At 37.4% G+C, this 18,334-nt stretch overlaps 1 protein-coding gene and 1 pseudogene across 1 annotated transcript; one reads left to right on the top strand and one right to left on the bottom strand.

The window, feature by feature from the left end:
- The first annotated feature begins 4,903 nt into the window (after positions 1-4,903).
- Positions 4,904-6,112, top strand: LOC133188605 (uncharacterized). Its single transcript, XM_061324098.1, has one exon. It carries the CDS (start codon positions 4,945-4,947, stop codon positions 6,109-6,111), a length of 1,167 nt encoding a protein of 388 aa, XP_061180082.1. The 5' UTR covers positions 4,904-4,944; the 3' UTR covers position 6,112.
- A 4,910-nt stretch (positions 6,113-11,022) lies between these two features.
- LOC133188263 (uncharacterized) lies at positions 11,023-14,851 on the bottom strand (annotated as a pseudogene).
- Positions 14,852-18,334: the final 3,483 nt, after the last annotated feature.

Here is an 18,334-nt window from a genome sequence, read left to right as displayed (position 1 = left end):
TCTGGCGGCCGCCAAATAATTATCTGGCGGCCGCCAGATAAATATTTGGCGGCCGCCAGATAACTTATCTGGCGGCCGCCAGAAAGTTATCTGGCGGCCGCCACATAATTTCTGGCGGCCGCCAGATAAATATTTGGCGGCCGCCACATAATTTCTGGCGGCCGCCAGATAATAATATGGCGGCCGCCAGATAATTTCTGGCGGCCGCCAAATAACTTTCTGGCGGCCGCCAGATAAGTTATCTGGCGGCCACCAGATCTTTTTATCTGGCGGCCGCCAGAAAATTATTTGGCGGCCGCCAGATAAGTTTCTGGCGGCCGCCAGTTATTTATGTGGCGGCCGCCAGATAATTATTTGGCGGCCGCCAGAAAGTTATTTGGCGGCCGCCAGAAATTATCTGGCGGCCGCCATATTATTATCTGGCGGCCGCCAGAAATTATGCCAGATAAGTTTCTGGCGGCCGCCAGTTATTTATGTGGCGGCCGCCAGATAATTATTTGGCGGCCGCCAGAAAGTTATCTGGCGGCCGCCAGATAAAATATTTTTTCTACCTGGCACCAACCGGCTTCCGTACTTAAGCTTGTGGAGCGTCGTAGATTGTGTTCGCTCGCTACTTATCTTTTTGAACACGGTCGATGGTTTGAATAATTCTCTGATTTTGATTGGATTCAATATTTTCCGTTCGCCTAGGCACACATGGTCATATATATAAGTATAAATTCCATTAATTGTCTCCTAAATACAAACTGTTTTCTTCTTTGGTCAGTCAAATTTTAACATTTACATTTGTGTATTTCATAACAAAGGCGTCTGAAGCAAATTGAAAGTGGGGTGGCTAATTGAAAGTGGGAGGGGGGGGGCTAAACCAACGAAAAAAGGTAAGCCCCAATTTTCAATGCTTATATTATGCCTATCTTTGAAAAAAAAGTGGGGGGGGGGGCTAAGCCCCCTAGCCCCCCCCCCCCCCCGGTTCCGACGCCTATGCATAACGAGCACCTAACGATAATGCCAAAAATGAAGCGTGACCCAACGCCCTTGCCAAGCAGGCGTACCAAGCGGAATGATGGCGCTCCTCCCGCTCAAGGTCAACCAGAAGCTAGCGAGACCACGGGCCACTTGCCACTGTCATTATCTAACGAACAGCTGCAACAAGTGTCGCAAGCGTTGGCAGATATTCTGAGTAGCAAGCAGAATGAGACCAGATCCAGCAGACCCCCATGCCTACAGAGCCACTGCAAGCAACCAATATCGCACAGGAACAGAGTGCAGGTACAGAACCTGACATTATAAATGATAGTTACTTTGCATTAACACCAAATTATGATAACGATTTAGGCTACAGAGTGCCAAATAGATTAAAACTTTAAATTGTAAATGGCGACTACATCAATTTGGGCCTGTTGGTCGAAAATTCACATGGGGTTGACCCAAATGACGAGACAAAATATTTTTCTATGAAAGAGGGTAACTTCACCTTGGTCCCAAAAACTAAAGCAAGGGTAATTAAGGACATTCAAGTGTGGACAGCTGCTTTTCTCATTTTAAATCCATATATCAGGTTGGGCACACACCACCATCTGGTACTTAAACTCACAATTGGTGGTCAATCAACCAAATCGTATACATTGTTTACTAACAAAATGAGAGTTAAATTCCGTGCTTTTCGAATCACGTCAGTATATAAACAAGGTGCATGAAGATGACTGAGTGGTAAGTAATGTGGTTATAATCAAAAAAACTTATTTTTTCAATAATTTCATGCGGAAATTTATGCGCAAAAGTATGCAAAGTTTACCTATACCGAGCAAACACCCACTCTCAGGAACATTTTTGCATTCTTGTTACTTTAAAAACGATTCCAAATGCTTCATGTTCACATGGGCTCCTTTTCCAACCTATCTACTTTTTTTCCCCATCTTCCGGGTTATTCATAAACAATTGCAGCCAATGAAATCTCTTGATCTATTTTAATATCGGTCAAAAGCTCCAATTTTCTACGGCGATACGTTCGTGACAATAATAACTAAAAATTTACAGCAATAGTAATGTATCTTAATTTTGCATACTGTAGAAAAAAAGTTTCTAGAGGGGGTAAGGTGAGCATATTGAAGGAAATAAAAAAACGAAAGGAACCCCACCAAAGTTTTTACCGAAAAGAAAAAAGTGGTGCGTTCATTCAACAGAAGAAAAGACCCTTCTTGAAAAAGTGTGTACACATGCAATGTCATGCTCAGTAAACATTCGTTTGATCCCCCTCCCCCTTATGTTTAATTGTCCTCTATTTCAATTAAGGATAGCAATTTTAAATTTTTTCTTTTCTATTTCTAAAATGCAGGGAGATCTTGATCAAAATTTCCAAACAGTTTCAATCATTTTTTTGGCTGTTTGTTCTTTTTTTTTTTTTTTTTTTTAACTTTTTGTTTGTTTTGTTTTGTTTTGGTTTGGGTTTTTTGTTTGTTTTGTTTTGTTTTTTCTTTTTCTTTTTTGATTTTTTTTTTCATCAATATAAATCAAACGACAAATAATTCAGTTGAAATGTATTAGAGTTATCACAACGCTCAAAATTCAAATAGTAATAAATTAAAAGAATTTTAAGGTTTCTTAAAATACTTTATGTATATTGATAATTTATTTGGTCACATTTGCTGGAGTTATCGCGCTTGCAATTTACGCCGGCATCTTCTTATATGGTCAGTTAAGGCAGTGTCGCAAGGCAGAACCAATGGAATCGTTTCGCGGGAAAACTGTGGGTGCGTCTTTTTAGATGTAGCGTGGGTTCTCACTTTCTTACAGGACGCCGGCGATTTTATACACGGAAAATTTTTAAGCGATTTTAAGCGGTAAGATCATTTTGTCGTTATATTCATTCATGGATTCTAACAAAGTACTCATATTGGGTCATTCTATTGTTCGCCGCTTCCATCAATTTCTTCTAAGTGAAGCGGATGATAGATATAACGAAGATCTTGGCCTCCAAGCCACACACCAAATAATTTTTAGAGGTGTTGGAGGTCGCACTGTATCTGGCATTCTCCGTGAGGATGCCCATTTCATTGAACGGGTTAAACCCGATAAAATAATCATGATGGTTGGGGGTAATGACGTTCGACGCGTCAGTTCTCCTGAAGAATTAGCTGGGAACTTAGAATCTATTGTCTCGGTACTCCATCGTAGATATGGAGTTTCCCAAATTCATGTGTGCAAACTATTGCCACGTTTCAACCAAAGTTTTCATTACAATGATATTGTAGACGAAGTGAATGCTCTGCTTAAGACTTCTCTTCAAGACATCAAATTCGCTTCTTTTTGGGAGCATAATGACCTTTTCCCATCGCCGAATTGCAAGGCGTGTAGCCATAAATTCCTTCCAGACGGCGTCCATCTGAATAAACAGGGTAATGTCCATCTCTATCGGAGTTTGCGTGGTCTTATTTTATCTAGAATGCGATGAATGTGCTGACGATTAAGATTTCATTCGGTTAACAAACAGTTAAAATCTTAAAAAAAAAAAAAAAAAAGGTGTAATAAGGAAAAGAAAATAAGATTTATTCGTAAAATATATATATATATATACATATTATAGATCTAAAAACGTTATATGTATAAATTAATATGAAATGATATGGATTAAAAAATAATGATAATAAAAACAGTCCCTAAACACACGGCTATTTCTTTTATTTCGGCTTTAGGGCTTAATTGACGGGAGTGACACAATTTATTAAATGGTTCATGAGAATTTAATTATTTATTTAGCCTCCCTATCACTCATGTCATTGAACTGAATCATCGGAGTTGAATTAATACAATTTGTGTGTTTTTAATTCTTTCCTCATTTAGGCAAATGCTATTTAACTAGAATCACAATAATTTACTTGTATTTGCCTGAGAGAATTTTAATTATTTATTTATTTAGTTATCTTTCACGCCTCCGGCAGGCTCACCTCATTGCACCGGAATTAACACAATTTACTTGTGTGTTTCCTGACATGGTTTTATTTATGTATGCCTCCCTGAGGCTCATCTCATTGCACTGGAATTAACACAATTTACTTGTGTGTTTCCTGAGATGGTTTTAGTTATGTATGCCTCCCTGAGGCTCATCTCGTTGCAATGGATTTAACACAATTTACTTGTGTGTTTCCTGAGATGGTTTTATTTTTGTATGCCTCCCCGAGGCTCATCTCATTGCACTGGAATTGACACAATTTACTTGAGTGTTTCCTGAGATGGTTTTATTTTTGTATGCCTCCCCGAGGCTCATCTCATTGCACTGGAATTAACACAATTTACTTGTGTGTTTCCTGAGATGGTGTTATTTTTGGATGCCTCCCCGAGGCTCATCTCATTGCACTGGAATTAACACAATTTACTTGTGCGTTTCCGGAGACGGTTTTATTTTTGTATGCCTCCCTGAGGCTCATCTCATTGCACTGGAATTAACACAATTTACTTGTGCGTTTCCTGAGATGTCATTTATTTTGTATGCCTCCCCGAGGATTAACCTACTCTATTTTCGTTAACGCATTTTACCGAATATTCAGAATATAATAAGTAAATAAATTAATTTAAAAAAAAAAAAAAAAAAAAAAAAAAGGATAAAATTAAAATAAAAAAAAAAAAAATCCTCGCTTATGGTTCGCTGAGGATCATTTTACTGCACCCAATCAGTAATCAAATAAATTACTGGCTTGTTTCTGTGAATCTCTCTGTTATGCCATCGGAGGCTCGTAATCAATTCAGTGTACAGTAGTGAGTTAGAGATCAGTATTCCGGAATTTCAACGGTTGATAATATCCCATTTTTCTGTTTATAGCGACCGGATGTTGATATACTATGCATTCTATTTATAGTGATCAATAGAAGAGAACAATTTCTATGAATATGTACACTAACCAAATGCAGTTTATTGAACTTTCAGTTACCTATTCAACAAATATAATCATGCCACCAAAGAGAATATCTAGCAAATCTCGGAGAGTGCCAACTCCTGCCTCTCAACAAAGCAAGAGACGACGGGTATCAACAAATATGGAAGCGGTCGCGACATCTACGCCCCTATCCCCTGATGTCCTGGAAACCATTACCAGACAAGTAACCGAGCGGGTCACTGCTACAATCAGAGAGGAGTTGACAACGCTAATAAGTAATGTGACCAGCAGCACCACAGCCACTAGTCAGGGGAGTATTAGTAATAATACTTCGGGGGTTTCTGTCAATAATGATCAAGGCTTAACTAATTCTGTTATTTGTGGGTCAGAATCGACTGCCCCAAGTACATCCAATGACCAAGCTATTCAACAATCTGTTGAAGCCTTGGTAATTAACCATACTGAAAAAATAGCAGGTAAGAGTCCCAGTGGTTTTGTTAGTACAGCAGTCCCAATAGATGCTAGGGTGTCGGACCAACTCAAGTCCAAAATATGGTCAAACCAGTATGTTGACTTCATAAAACTTCTTTCAAAAGATAAGCAGAAGAAAGGTAAGTTTTCTTTACAAGTTGAGGATGGCGACAGTCCTGGTAAGTTGACAATCCACCAGGTGGAGAATGATTCATCAAATGACGCATCTGTCTCCTCCATGCATGACTGGCTTACTGCATGGAACAGATTTTCTGCAATTTATTGCATGAAATACACTGATCAACAGGCAAAACTAGCTAAGCATTTAGAAGCAGTCAGGGAGATAGCAGATGCAAAGGGCAATTGGAAAGGGTATGATACAGACTTTAGAATGCTCGTGGCTCAGGGACAAGTTGCCTGGGGGGATGTCCACATGGAGTTGTATGTCAATGCCAGACTGACAACAACCCAGACAATGAAACCAAGCAAAGGTAGTAAAGACCTACAGTATAGATCAATTCCCAAGGGTGCCTGCTTCCAATATCATTCAGGTAAACACTGTCAGGCAGGAATGTCCTGTCGTTTTCAGCATAGATGCTATAACTGTGCAGGGGTTCACCCATTTATTCACTGTACAAAACCAACTAAGCACCCCTTTCGTGTCATGCAAAAATATCAAAACCAAACAGGCAACACAAGTAAACAGTCTACCCAAACAAAAACAAACTCTACTGCCAAGCAAGGGCCCAACTCCAATCAAAGTAAATAGACTTGCTCACTGGTTATCTGGTTATGATAAAGATGAAATTAACTATTTAATTGATGGTTTTTCGAATGGGTTCTGTTTAGGATTCGAAGGAGAATGTCCGGGAATAGAGTCTAAGAATTTGAATTCTGCTCTTGCAAAACCTGAAATTATTGATCAAAAAATACAAAAAGAAATTTTGGCTGGTAGAATCCAGGGCCCTTTTGAAAGTAAGCCAATCCCTAATTTACAATGTTCACCATTAGGTTTAGTTGAAAAGAAAGAGCCGGGTGAATATAGAATGATTCATCACTTATCATACCCAGAAAACCAATCTGTCAATGATGGCATACCACCAGATGAGTCATTTGTTCAATACTCATCAATTTTAGATGCGATTCATTTTATTAAACAATGTGGGGAAGGTGCATTCTGTTGTAAAACAGACATTAAGTCAGCATTTAGAATAATTAATCTACACCACACACAGTTTAAGTTTGTCGGGTTTAAATGGGAAAGCAAATACTATTTTGATACCTGTCTGCAGTTTGGTCTAAGTTCATCTTGTAAAATATTCGAACGATTCTCCACAGCTTTGCAATGGATTGCACAAAATAAATTGGGTATATCTTGCATTTCACATGTGTTGGATGACTTTATTATTGTAGACAAATCACCGACACAATGTGTTTACAAGCTCAAAACTTTTTTGGCTATGTTTACAGAAATTGGGGTACCTATTTCACTTGAAAAAACGTGTGGTCCCAAACAGGTGATAACCTATCTGGGTTATGAATTGGATTCAATTAAAATGGAATGTAGACTTCCAAAAGACAAAATTTTAAAGTGTGTCAAGAAAATTCAATTTGCCTTGGAACAAACTAAGTTAACTTTAAAAGAACTGCAGTCAATTATAGGTTTACTGAATTTTGCTTGTAATGTAGTATTGCCAGGCAGAGCCTTTTTAAGAAGACTAATCGATTTGACCATTGGAATCAAAAAGCACTTTTACAGAATTAGGATGACAAAGGAAGTTAAGGAGGATTTGAATGTTTGGTTGGATTTTCTTTGCCATTTCAATGGTTCTTCAATGTTTCTCCCTGATAAATGGATAAGTTCAAGTGAATTAAAGTTATATACTGATGCCTCAGGTGTCATTGGATATGCTGCAGTTTTTGGTAGTCAGTGGTTTAAAGGAGAATGGAATACTAGTTGGCAGTACCAAAACATAGCAGTCTTAGAATTGTATCCCATTGTCCTGGCAGTACAAGTCTGGTCTAAATTTATGACAAATAAGTGCATTTTGTTTAACACTGACAATCAAGCATTGGTTCATGTCATTAATAAGCAAACGTCTAAAGATAAACATATCATGTTTCTTTTGCGAAAACTAGTATTGACATGCTTACAATATAACATTTATTTCAGAGCAAAGCATTTGACTTCAAAAGAAAATTTACTATGTGATTGTCTTTCTCGTTCTAAGGTAAATCAGTTCTTACAACTGGCGCCATGGGCAGACAGAAACCCAGTCAACGTGCCTCCACTTCCAAAATTTCCGAATTAACAAGTGACATCCAGAGACTCCTGGATTACAGTCTCACAAGTTCCTCAACAGCTTCGTACTCCCATGCATGGACAGTTTTTCAAAACTTTGCAAAGAAATATGGGTTTTTGGTTGAACTTCCAGTTAAACAACATATATTAGTATATTATGTTGCATACCTCTTTTCGAGGGACTATGCTGCATCGACCATTGCATCTTACCTCTCAGCTATTAGTTACATTCATAAGATTAACAATTTTGGGGATCCATGCTCATCCTTTTTAATACAAAAATTACTGTTATCAACCCGCAAACTGAAACCTTCACAAGATGTTAGGATACCTATTACCAAAAATATTTTACATCAAATATGCGACGTTTTACCATTTACAGTTTCTAATGCATTTGAATCGGCCATGTTCAAAGCAATGTTTTTGTTGGCATTCTACGGGTTTTTAAGGGTTGGAGAAATAACATCTTACCAGAAAGTAATCAATAAGAATTTACTTCACATCAATCAGATTTGTATGGAACAAGACAAAATTATTATCAAATTTATTACGTATAAACATCACATGGGTAAACCATTTTTTCTTACAATACATTCAGCAAGTAGCAAAAACCATTGTCCAGTTCAATGCCTCAAAAGTTACTTAAGTTTAAGAGGGATACAAAATGGGCCACTCTTTTGCTATGTGCCAAATATTCCAGTTACTAGGTGTAAATTTTCCACAATACTTAAAAACTGTCTCTCATTTGCAAACATGGACATGAGTAGAATAACAAGTCATTCTTTCCGGATAGGCATGGCATCTCATTGCGCGGATATTGGCATGAGCGACAGCAAAATAAGACTCTTAGGTCGATGGAAATCGGATGCATTCAAAAGTTATATTAGGCCAATTAACCCTTCCTAAGAACAATGTCCATAGGCTATTTGTTAATGTCTAGTTGGACAGGCTCTATCGAGTGAGCAAGCGAATGGAGAACTTAATAGTGCCCGTGACATTGGTGATTGGTATGTGGACTCTAAAAGTGCGAGCTCAGGAACATATGTATATTTCCTGATAACGTTGAAACTAGGTGGGACATATGTTTATTCCTACTTATTTTACCTATAGTTAGGGTTACTATATTTTGATTTCATTTGTGTGAATAATACAAAATCGAATTCATCAGGAACATATGTATATTTCCTGATAACATTGCATCAAGGTGGGACATATGTTTATTCCTACCATACATGTTCTACCTATAAAGTTAAGATGACATTTTATGTTAAACTGGTGAAGTATACATAGCATGTATGTTTTGGGTGGGGCATATGTGTATCCTCACCTACCATGAATAGTAGTTGCATTTGTTGAGATAAGGCTAAGGTTTGCAGAGCATATGTCTTTCTCTGCAAAGGTTGGTCTCATTGGGTGTATCTGCACTTTGCCACTTTCATTTTTTTTTTATGGTGCTGTTTTTCTTCTCTCCTTGGGGTCTGAACTTGATTAATGGGATTTAATCAAGTACATGGCGGTTTCAGACCACAAGGAATAGATGTTTTGGAAATTATGTAATCACATCATTAATTAGATAATTAATGGGAATTATTGATTAATATTGATTTAAAATATTAATTGGGTAGATAATCAAATATTTATAATTGTATATCAATTTTTAATAAGGTTATTATTACATAACCATTTAATGTGATCTACGTAATTATATGTAATCTAAATTTGGGATAATTAATAAAGTCACAGTGGTGGCAAAGTGCAACATAACCTTTTCTTTCTGTGTTATGTATTAATATGTATAAGATGGAGGGCTCAGGTGGTTTAAGGACATTAAGTTACGCGAGTGGAGGAAAATCATACTATTCGAATATGCATCGAATTATGCTTTACTGAGAGTCTGGGGAATTCGAACATTATCAATTATGGATAAAAGAATTTTAAGGTTTCTTAAAATACTTTATGTATATTGATAATTTATTTGGTCACATTTGCTGGAGTTATCGCGCTTGCAATTTACGCCGGCATCTTCTTATATGGTCAGTTAAGGCAGTGTCGCAAGGCAGAACCAATGGAATCGTTTCGCGGGAAAACTGTGGGTGCGTCTTTTTAGATGTAGCGTGGGTTCTCACTTTCTTACAGGACGCCGGCGATTTTATACACGGAAAATTTTTAAGCGATTTTAATCCACCTCCACCCCTCCGCCTTCCTTTTATTATGGATAAACCATATCTGTTTCTATATTGCGGTTTCAGACCACAAGGAATAGATGTTTTGGAAATTATGTAATCACATCATTAATTAGATAATTAATGGGAATTATTGATTAATATTGATTTAAAATATTAATTGGGTAGATAATCAAATATTTATAATTGTATATCAATTTTTAATAAGGTTATTATTACATAACCATTTAATGTGATCTACGTAATTATATGTAATCTAAATTTGGGATAATTAATAAAGTCACAGTGGTGGCAAAGTGCAACATAACCTTTTCTTTCTGTGTTATGTATTAATATGTATAAGATGGAGGGCTCAGGTGGTTTAAGGACATTAAGTTACGCGAGTGGAGGAAAATCATACTATTCGAATATGCATCGAATTATGCTTTACTGAGAGTCTGGGGAATTCGAACATTATCAATTATGGATAAAAATAATTAAACTTTACGATGTACATTGAAATAAGAAGACTCATAATTTATAATAATATGAAGACATATTTGTATATAAAAATTAGACAATCACATAGGTCCAAGATCTGTACACTGCAACATCGGCAGAAGTGTCCTTAACCATAAAGGCACCATCTGGAGCTTTTTATGAGTATAACAGCCCAAACGTCAAGAAAGTAGAAGTCTGAAAAAAATATAAAATATATGAAATATACTAGGGCTGGGACGATACATCTTTTTCATATCGATACGTATCCCGATATTTGAGCCACGATACGATATGTATCACGATATGTTTAATTGGTTATAAATTCTTTTTTTATATTGAAATGAACAAGACATCTCTTCACAAATAAGAATAATTTATTCAAGGAAGTTGTGTATCTGTTGTAAAACTTAATTATTTTGGTCTGAATTATTATGAATTTCATATTCATATTTATATTAAGCATATTTATTTTACATATTAAACCCAAAATGTTAAGTTAACAAAGAAAAACATTAGTCAGAATTTTTGGGGCAATATGTCGATATTTCTTCATACGTATCGATATGCGTATTATCCTCACATTGAATCGATATTATCGATATCTCGATATATCGTCCCAGCCCTAAAATATACGCAATTGAAGTATTTTTAATTTAATATATTTATCAATCGTTGGATTTAAATCCTATATATGTATATTTAGGAGCCTACAGTATCAGCTTCCATCATCCTCCTCTACATCATCCTCTTCCTCATCCACAACTATCTCCTCACAGCCATCAACTTCTTCTTTTTGTCCATCCACTTTAGAAGTTGGTGTCCAGACAACAGAGTCAACCCTTTAGGGAGGCATAGACGAGTCATGTTGTTGCATATGCGGAAAGGCACAATCGGAGAGCAAATTGTGGGTAGGGTGTGAGATAAAAGATTGCCGTTATTGGAGGCATGCATGGTGCATGGGGGTTACGGCGTATAGGAAAACAGCTCTCAAAAACATTAAATTTTACTGTCCAGAACATTCAGGTTTGAAAAAATAAATTCTCCAACATAAAATTTTGATTTTCAAAAAATGTCAATAGTTGTACATCTACATATTCAATACCTTTAATCTGATTCTGGATCGCTTTGATTCTCCTGTAATTCGTGGAGTTCTTTTACAAGTTCCAATAAAAGAGCTTTTTTGCTTGTTTTCATCTTTTTCCATTTTTGGTTCAGGGTCTTTGATTTTAGGATGTCCAACTGTGTCTCGATGTGTGCAGTAATCTCATCTTTCGTCTTGTTTGCAATGTTTGTGTGTTTCTCTCTGTGTTCTGGCAAACTGAAAATGGGTGTGTGCTTCTGTGTGGATGAAATTTTGTGTGTTGTAATGTGTGTGTAATGTGAATCTTTGTTGTTTTGTGCGTGTTCTTAGAAATGTTAAAAACTGCTGTCTAATGGCTTATTTGTTAATGTGGTGAGTGAATGTTACTGCAAGTATTGGCGTTCCCTAATGATATGTCTGAATACTGTGATTTCCTCTGTAATGTCATAAGTGTATGTATTCCGTGTCTTTTTCTGTTAGCCCTAAGTGTGTTTGTATGTTAAGTCTGATCTGGAAATCAAAATGACATGATATTTTTTTAAAAATGAAAAAGATTACAGTTTTATCATATAAAATAATTTCAGCAATTTTGTTTTAAATTCCCAGGTCTAATTTTTCAATATTTCTGCAAATGGTTAACCATTTCTCATCAGTGGGGAGGTCTGGTGGCATGAAGCTCTTACTTTTTCTGTTCAGGTTTTCCAGAACAAAGTCGCCCCCTTCATATAAAATAATTTCAGCAATTTTTTAAAAAAAATTACCAGGTCTAATTTGTCAATATTTCTGCAAAAGGTTAACCATTTCTCAACAGTGGGGAGGCCTGGTGGCATGAAGCTCTTACTTTTTCTGTTCAGGTTTTCCAGATCAAAGTCGCCCCCTTCACCCTTACTCTCGTTCCCACTCACAGTGTAGGATTCATTTTCTGCAATGAAATCATGTTCTGCTGATGGACATTGCACACGAATCATGGAGTCCCTTATATATGCCTCCATGTAGAATGGCATATTCAGACCAAAGAACAACGGTGAGAATTTTGACCTGCTGGCAAGAATTACCTCACTGTTGTTACGTCTGACGCCTGCTCGAAATACATGAAGGGCAAGGCTGAAATCAAAGACAATTTTAAGCATTAATTTTTCATTAGGGGTCCTTTGGAGGTCAAGAAAACCTTGAACTGACGGGATCTGCCCACGTTCTTTTGACTGTCGCACTTAAGGAAGAAGCATTTCTGCAGGCATGGCAAACAGAAAAATTTCTAACATTTACCAGCTTAAATTTTATGGTGATCTGCAAAACGATTTAACGTTTTATTAAGAAGTAGAATGGGAGTGGAAAAAATGTTAATAATCAAAAGTGTATGTTTCATCTACACAAAATGTTATAAACTCATTTTCATACGAAAACAGAAGTATATACCGTGGGCAGACTGGCATAAAGCAAGGGTCTTTAGACTTCTAAAGCCCAACATTTTGGCACGCTCTGCCAAACAAACATCCCATAAAAGCTTAAACAAAGCTTTGGTCATATTAATCTCGAAATGACCGTGACCTGCAAAATGGGAAAAATTGTTATGTTTCACATAATGCATGTTTTTTCTCTTTTCATTTTATGGAAAATTGAAATTCAAAATAAATTTACACCTGTTAGCATCAGAGCATTCCTGTATTTTCTGCCATGCTCCAGATCATCAGCATGTTTGCTGTCATCCATATGAGACAGGAATTCGTCCCTCTCAAACTGCCGACGGCAGGTGGGACAAATATATACATGTATCTCCTCTATAATGCGGGAGGCAAGGACGTAGGGGAGCCTTGCACCCTGCAGCAGTCCACTGTCTCGAATCTCCAACACCCGCCTCCTCCAGTAGATGATCCAGTACCTTAAAATTAATGAAAACCGCTGCTTTGACATATCAAAAATGTATTTTTTAATTTGAATACTTAAGAATAAAGTAATAACCTTCTCCACTGCTTCATCTGGACATGGGTTTTCAAAAATTGGTTCCACAGCAATTACTTCAGCTCGCTCTCCTACATGCCTGCTAGAGATAAATGTGTATCTGAAAAAAAAAATAGTTTAAAAATCTCAATAAGAAAAATATCATTGTTTGTTTGCTTGTTTGTATGTTGTTTAACGTCCCTCTACAGAATTTTTCACTCATATGGAGACGCCATCACTTGCCGGTGGAGAGCTGCAAATTTTGTCCTATCCTCGGCACTTACGGCCATTGAGCAGTGAGGGATCTTTTTCGTGCCAGCACCTACTGCGACACGGGACCTCAGTTTATACGGTCTCATCCGAAGGACCGGTCTCCACGTCCCACAGTGGGATTCGAACCCGCGACGTAAGGATCAACTCCTTACTTCGCGAATCTAGAGCAGACGCTCTAACCACTGCGCCACGCGGGCGACTAGTTCCAGTAATGGAAATCAAACGTAATGGAAATCAAACGTATTAAGGAATTGATGAAGAAAAATGACAAATTGATGTAAATAAAATGTGTTTCATTAAGTGTATGCATTGTACTTAATATACATCATCTTATTTCAGATTTTAAACTGCACCTGTCTTAGAGCAGATTAGAAGAGCCTTGGCGAAAGAAAGTGGTCCAATAAATGTTCTCTTTTGTAGGAAATAAATGTTTTCTACTGCATTAGCAATGATGATGGCATTCTCCATTTCCACCTATCACCCCTTTAAAAAACGCAAGTAAAGGGCCGTTCCTCTCATTCATGTAGCCTTAGAAAAGAAAACAAAGAGGTTCTTAACAAGAAAAAAAGGAAAACATTTTACTGAACCTTCCTTTGGTATCCTTTGTTTTATCTCTGGTTCCTGATGGAAAAAAATATGGTCAATACATTAAAATGTGTTCATAGGGTTGTAAATGGATCTTACTTGATGGATCGAAATGTTTTAATGTTTCATCGCTCTGGTGCAGCGTACCTGCAACTACACTATCATCATACATTTTTTTGGATTGGTTTCTACCTGAAAAATTAGTGAAATACATGTCTTCTATCACCGTATTTTTTTCACTGAATGTACAAAAAATACGTAATATTGAGGGAAGCCCCCCCCCCCCCCACGTTTTCCCATCATAATGCTTCACTCTTTATGGAGTATGAAAATCTTCATTGAATATAGGTTTCCCCTTTTTTATTGCAGTATAGTTGTATAGTTAAATTCCACCTTGTTAATGTATTAAAAGTTGTCGTCAAAAAATTAAAACCATCTAACCCCCCTTCTCGATGCTACAGTTCTACATGCCCGCAAGAACTCAATGGTCCTGAGAGTCAAGTAAAGAAGTAAACGTCTTTAAAAAAGTTAAACAAACAAACAAACCAATTGCAGTCATGATCAAATCTAAATCACTGTCATCAATTTCCCCGCTCTCAATCTTTTGAATTAATTCTGCCACAATGGTTGGTTTCTTCAGTTTAGGAATTAATCTTGCCTGAGACATAGCAGAGGAAAGACATCATAGTCTTTCTTTTGATCTTCAAATTAAAAAAAAATCATACAACATATATATATTTACACCCCCCTTTTCGATTATTAAAAACATACCTCTGTATACTTAACGCATCCTTCGCAAATGTAAATTGCCATTAAACTGAGTTCTCCCTCCTCCTTTTATTTTTCTATAACTTCTACCTTCACTTTTCCCCTGCACTTTGAAAATACTTTTTTCCTCCGAGTCTTTGGAAAATGTTGCATGATTTTTGATACTACATTTCTTTTGAAATGGCATCTCTAAATAAACAACAAGTCAGCATAAATATATATATCTTTAATTATATTTCATACAAACTGTTAAATCCATATTTACAAGGAGTTCAACATAAATGCAAAATTTTCCTATATTTTTTACACTATAGATCCGCCGTACAAACGTTTTTGCTGTTGCAATTATTTTTGATTAGTTCGAGACGATCACGGTCAATAAGGCGCTTTGTTTAGCAAACTATGAAAGTGAAACAAAGATCCCAAGTGAAAATTTTGCAGCGTTTAAGAGGTATGTTGTTATTAGAACCCAATAGACTGAACAACAGTATTACTTACTTGGTTGATGTGTTCTTCTCCACTTCTCTCGATTTTTACGCATGAAATGTTGCTCGATTCGCCTTTTATAGTCTGGGTGCTAGTAGGAGAACATCTCCCGATGTCCGTGCAACTGCGCCTTTCCTTTATTAGCTCTGAGCTGAAAGCTCAAGTGAGCTTTTCTGATCACCCGTTGTCCGTCCGTCCATCTGTAAACTTTTCACATTTTCAACTTCTCAAGAACCACTGGGCCAATTTTAACCAAACTTGGAACAAAGCATCCTTGGGTTAAGGGCCAAGTCCCCTTCAAAGGGGAGATAATCAAGAAAAGACAAAAATTGGGTTGGGTCATTAAAAAATCTTCTCAAGAACCACTGGGCCAGAAAAACTGAAACTTATGTGGAAGCATCCTGGGGTAGTGTAGATTCTAAATTGTTCAAATTATGACCCCGGGGGTAGGGCGGGGCCACAATAGGGAATCCAAGTTTTGCATTGAAATATGTAGTAAAAATCTTTAAAAATCTTCTTCTCGAGAACCACTGGGCCAGAAAAGCTGAAACTTATGTAGAAGCATTCTGGGGTAGTGTAGATTCTAAATTGTTTGAATCATGATCCCCGGGGGTAGGGCAGGGCCACGATAAGTACTACAAGGGGGGATCAGGTGAAAAACAGCAAGGCCACAGTTACGCAGGTGAGCGTTGTGGCCCATGTGCCTCTTTTTTTTCTTTTTTTTGTAATATTGGCGCGAAGAAAAAAGATTACCATTTGGTTAGTAATACATGTATATCATTCAGGTAATCGACCACCAAGTGGGGGTTAACGGACCAAAAGGTGGTGTATGCCCAACCTGTATATACCTCAGCCCATCCCGAGAGCAGGTATTTAAATATATTCATACTATTAGGTTGGGGGCAAGTAAGGTAAAGACACTCGGGTGGCGTGACTATGATATTCAGTTTAGGCTGAAGAAGGAGGCTAACCCATCCCTCTCATTTGCTGTAGTTGACCAGGAGCTATGGCTCTTGTACATGTACAGTGCTCCCAGCTCCCAGATTTCCTCACCTCAGGCCTCCCTTCTTAAGTGTTATGAATTTAAATACAAGGGCCTATGTAATAAACTCGCATGTCAATACAAACACGAATGCATGATACGTTCACAAAACCATCCCTACATTAAACACAAGACATCCTCAGGCTCTAGTTTAAATTTTAGGTCTAGTGGTCTGCAAGCAACATGGCGGCCTCAGCTACCCAGGAGACTCACAGAACCAAGTTCAGCTATTAGAGCCCCTTATACCCAGTCAGCTAGACCTCAGTAATATTGCAGCAAGCCCTATAATGTGCCCAAATTAAGTGAATTATTGGCAAATTACCCACTTGGCTTGGTGGCCTTAGAACTCTTGCAGGGATTTACATTTGGAATTAGGTTGTGTTATGAAGGGCCTCGAGTGGCCACTGATTGTAATAATCTTAAATCCATGTCTGGTTTACAGTTTGACGCCATTCAGTTAGTTATTAATGAGATCATGTCAGGCAGAGTTGCAGGTTCATTTGATCAGCCCCTCTGCCGAATCTTAGGTTCTCCCCAGTGGGTATGGTACAGAAGAAGGGGGGTTCTTACAGATTGATTCATCACTTGTCTTACCCATCTGGGTCTAGCGTCAATGATTTTATTATTAAGGAGCATTGCTCGGTTAATTACTCGTCATTTGATGACGCATTAGACATGCTTGAAAATTGGGTCCAGGTGCACTAATTGCTTGATTAGATATAAAAAAAAAATGCATTTAGGCTATTGCCGGTTCACAAATCTGATTATCAATTATTAGGCTTCAAAATTCGGGGTATGATGTTTGTGGATAAGTGCTTGCCTTTTGGGTGTTCTGTGAGCTGTTCCAAGTTCGAAAAATTTTCTACATTTTTAGAATGGGTACTTAAGCAGCAGACCAAAAGCAATAACCTGGTTCATTATTTAGATGATTTACTGGTGGCAGGTAGGGAGGGTAGTCAAGATTGTGCTAGGCTCATGTCAGTGTTTAGCTCCATCTGTTGCGAGCTAGGTATCCTTTTAGCGCACGAAAAAACTCTTGGACCTACAAACAAACTGACCTTTTTGGGGCTAGAAATTAACTGTTAATATGACAATTCGCATACCGTCGGATAAATTGGGGCAGCTTAAAGACCAGTTAACTTATATACTATCAAAAAAGAAGGTCACATTGAAGGAGCTTCAGGCCCTTACAGGGCTATTGAATTCTTGTACAAGGGCTATCCCAGCCGGTAGGGCTTTTGTTAGAAGGCTATTTGATGCTACTTGTGGGCTGTCAAAACCGTAGTTAGAATAATCTAACTGTGTCTCGGGACAAGCCCTCACCACAGTTAGAATACGTCCCATATACTTGCAATGTAGCAAATCGGAGTGGATCCACTCCGAAATGATTTTGAAGAATACAAAAGGAGTTAAACTGAAAATAACTACCAAATTAATAATAACAAACCTTTTTGAGGTTGTTTATTCCTTTTAACCTAAAAAATAATCCATATAAATACGAAAATTCAACTCATTTTCTCAACGTTTTTTCCTCTCTTCAAATTTAATGCCATGTTGACATTCGGAACTCTCTGGGTTGTTCATAGAAAATGCAGAGAGTTCGAGTTATCGCCCGTGTTTATTTTGCAACATTGCCAATACACGGAACGAATTCTATCGTTAAACCGGGTCCGTAGGACAATATCATTTTAAGGATAGAATGTTCTGTCTATCAAAACCATATCACAAGCGCAGGGTCAGTTTAGAAATGAGGGCAGATATTAAAACTTGGTTACTGTTTTTAGAATATTTCAATGGAGTCACTTCTTACAGAATTGTGGATTGGACAAATGATTTTGACTTGGAGTTATTTAC

The sequence above is a fragment of the Saccostrea echinata genome, unplaced genomic scaffold, assembly GCF_033153115.1.
Source record: "Saccostrea echinata isolate AGI-Se365-2 ecotype Australia unplaced genomic scaffold, CSIRO_AGI_Sech_v1 ptg000016l, whole genome shotgun sequence".
Lineage (NCBI taxonomy): Eukaryota > Metazoa > Mollusca > Bivalvia > Ostreida > Ostreidae > Saccostrea > Saccostrea echinata.
Note: the sequence above shows the minus strand (reverse complement) of the source record. Positions and strands in the feature narration are given on the sequence as shown.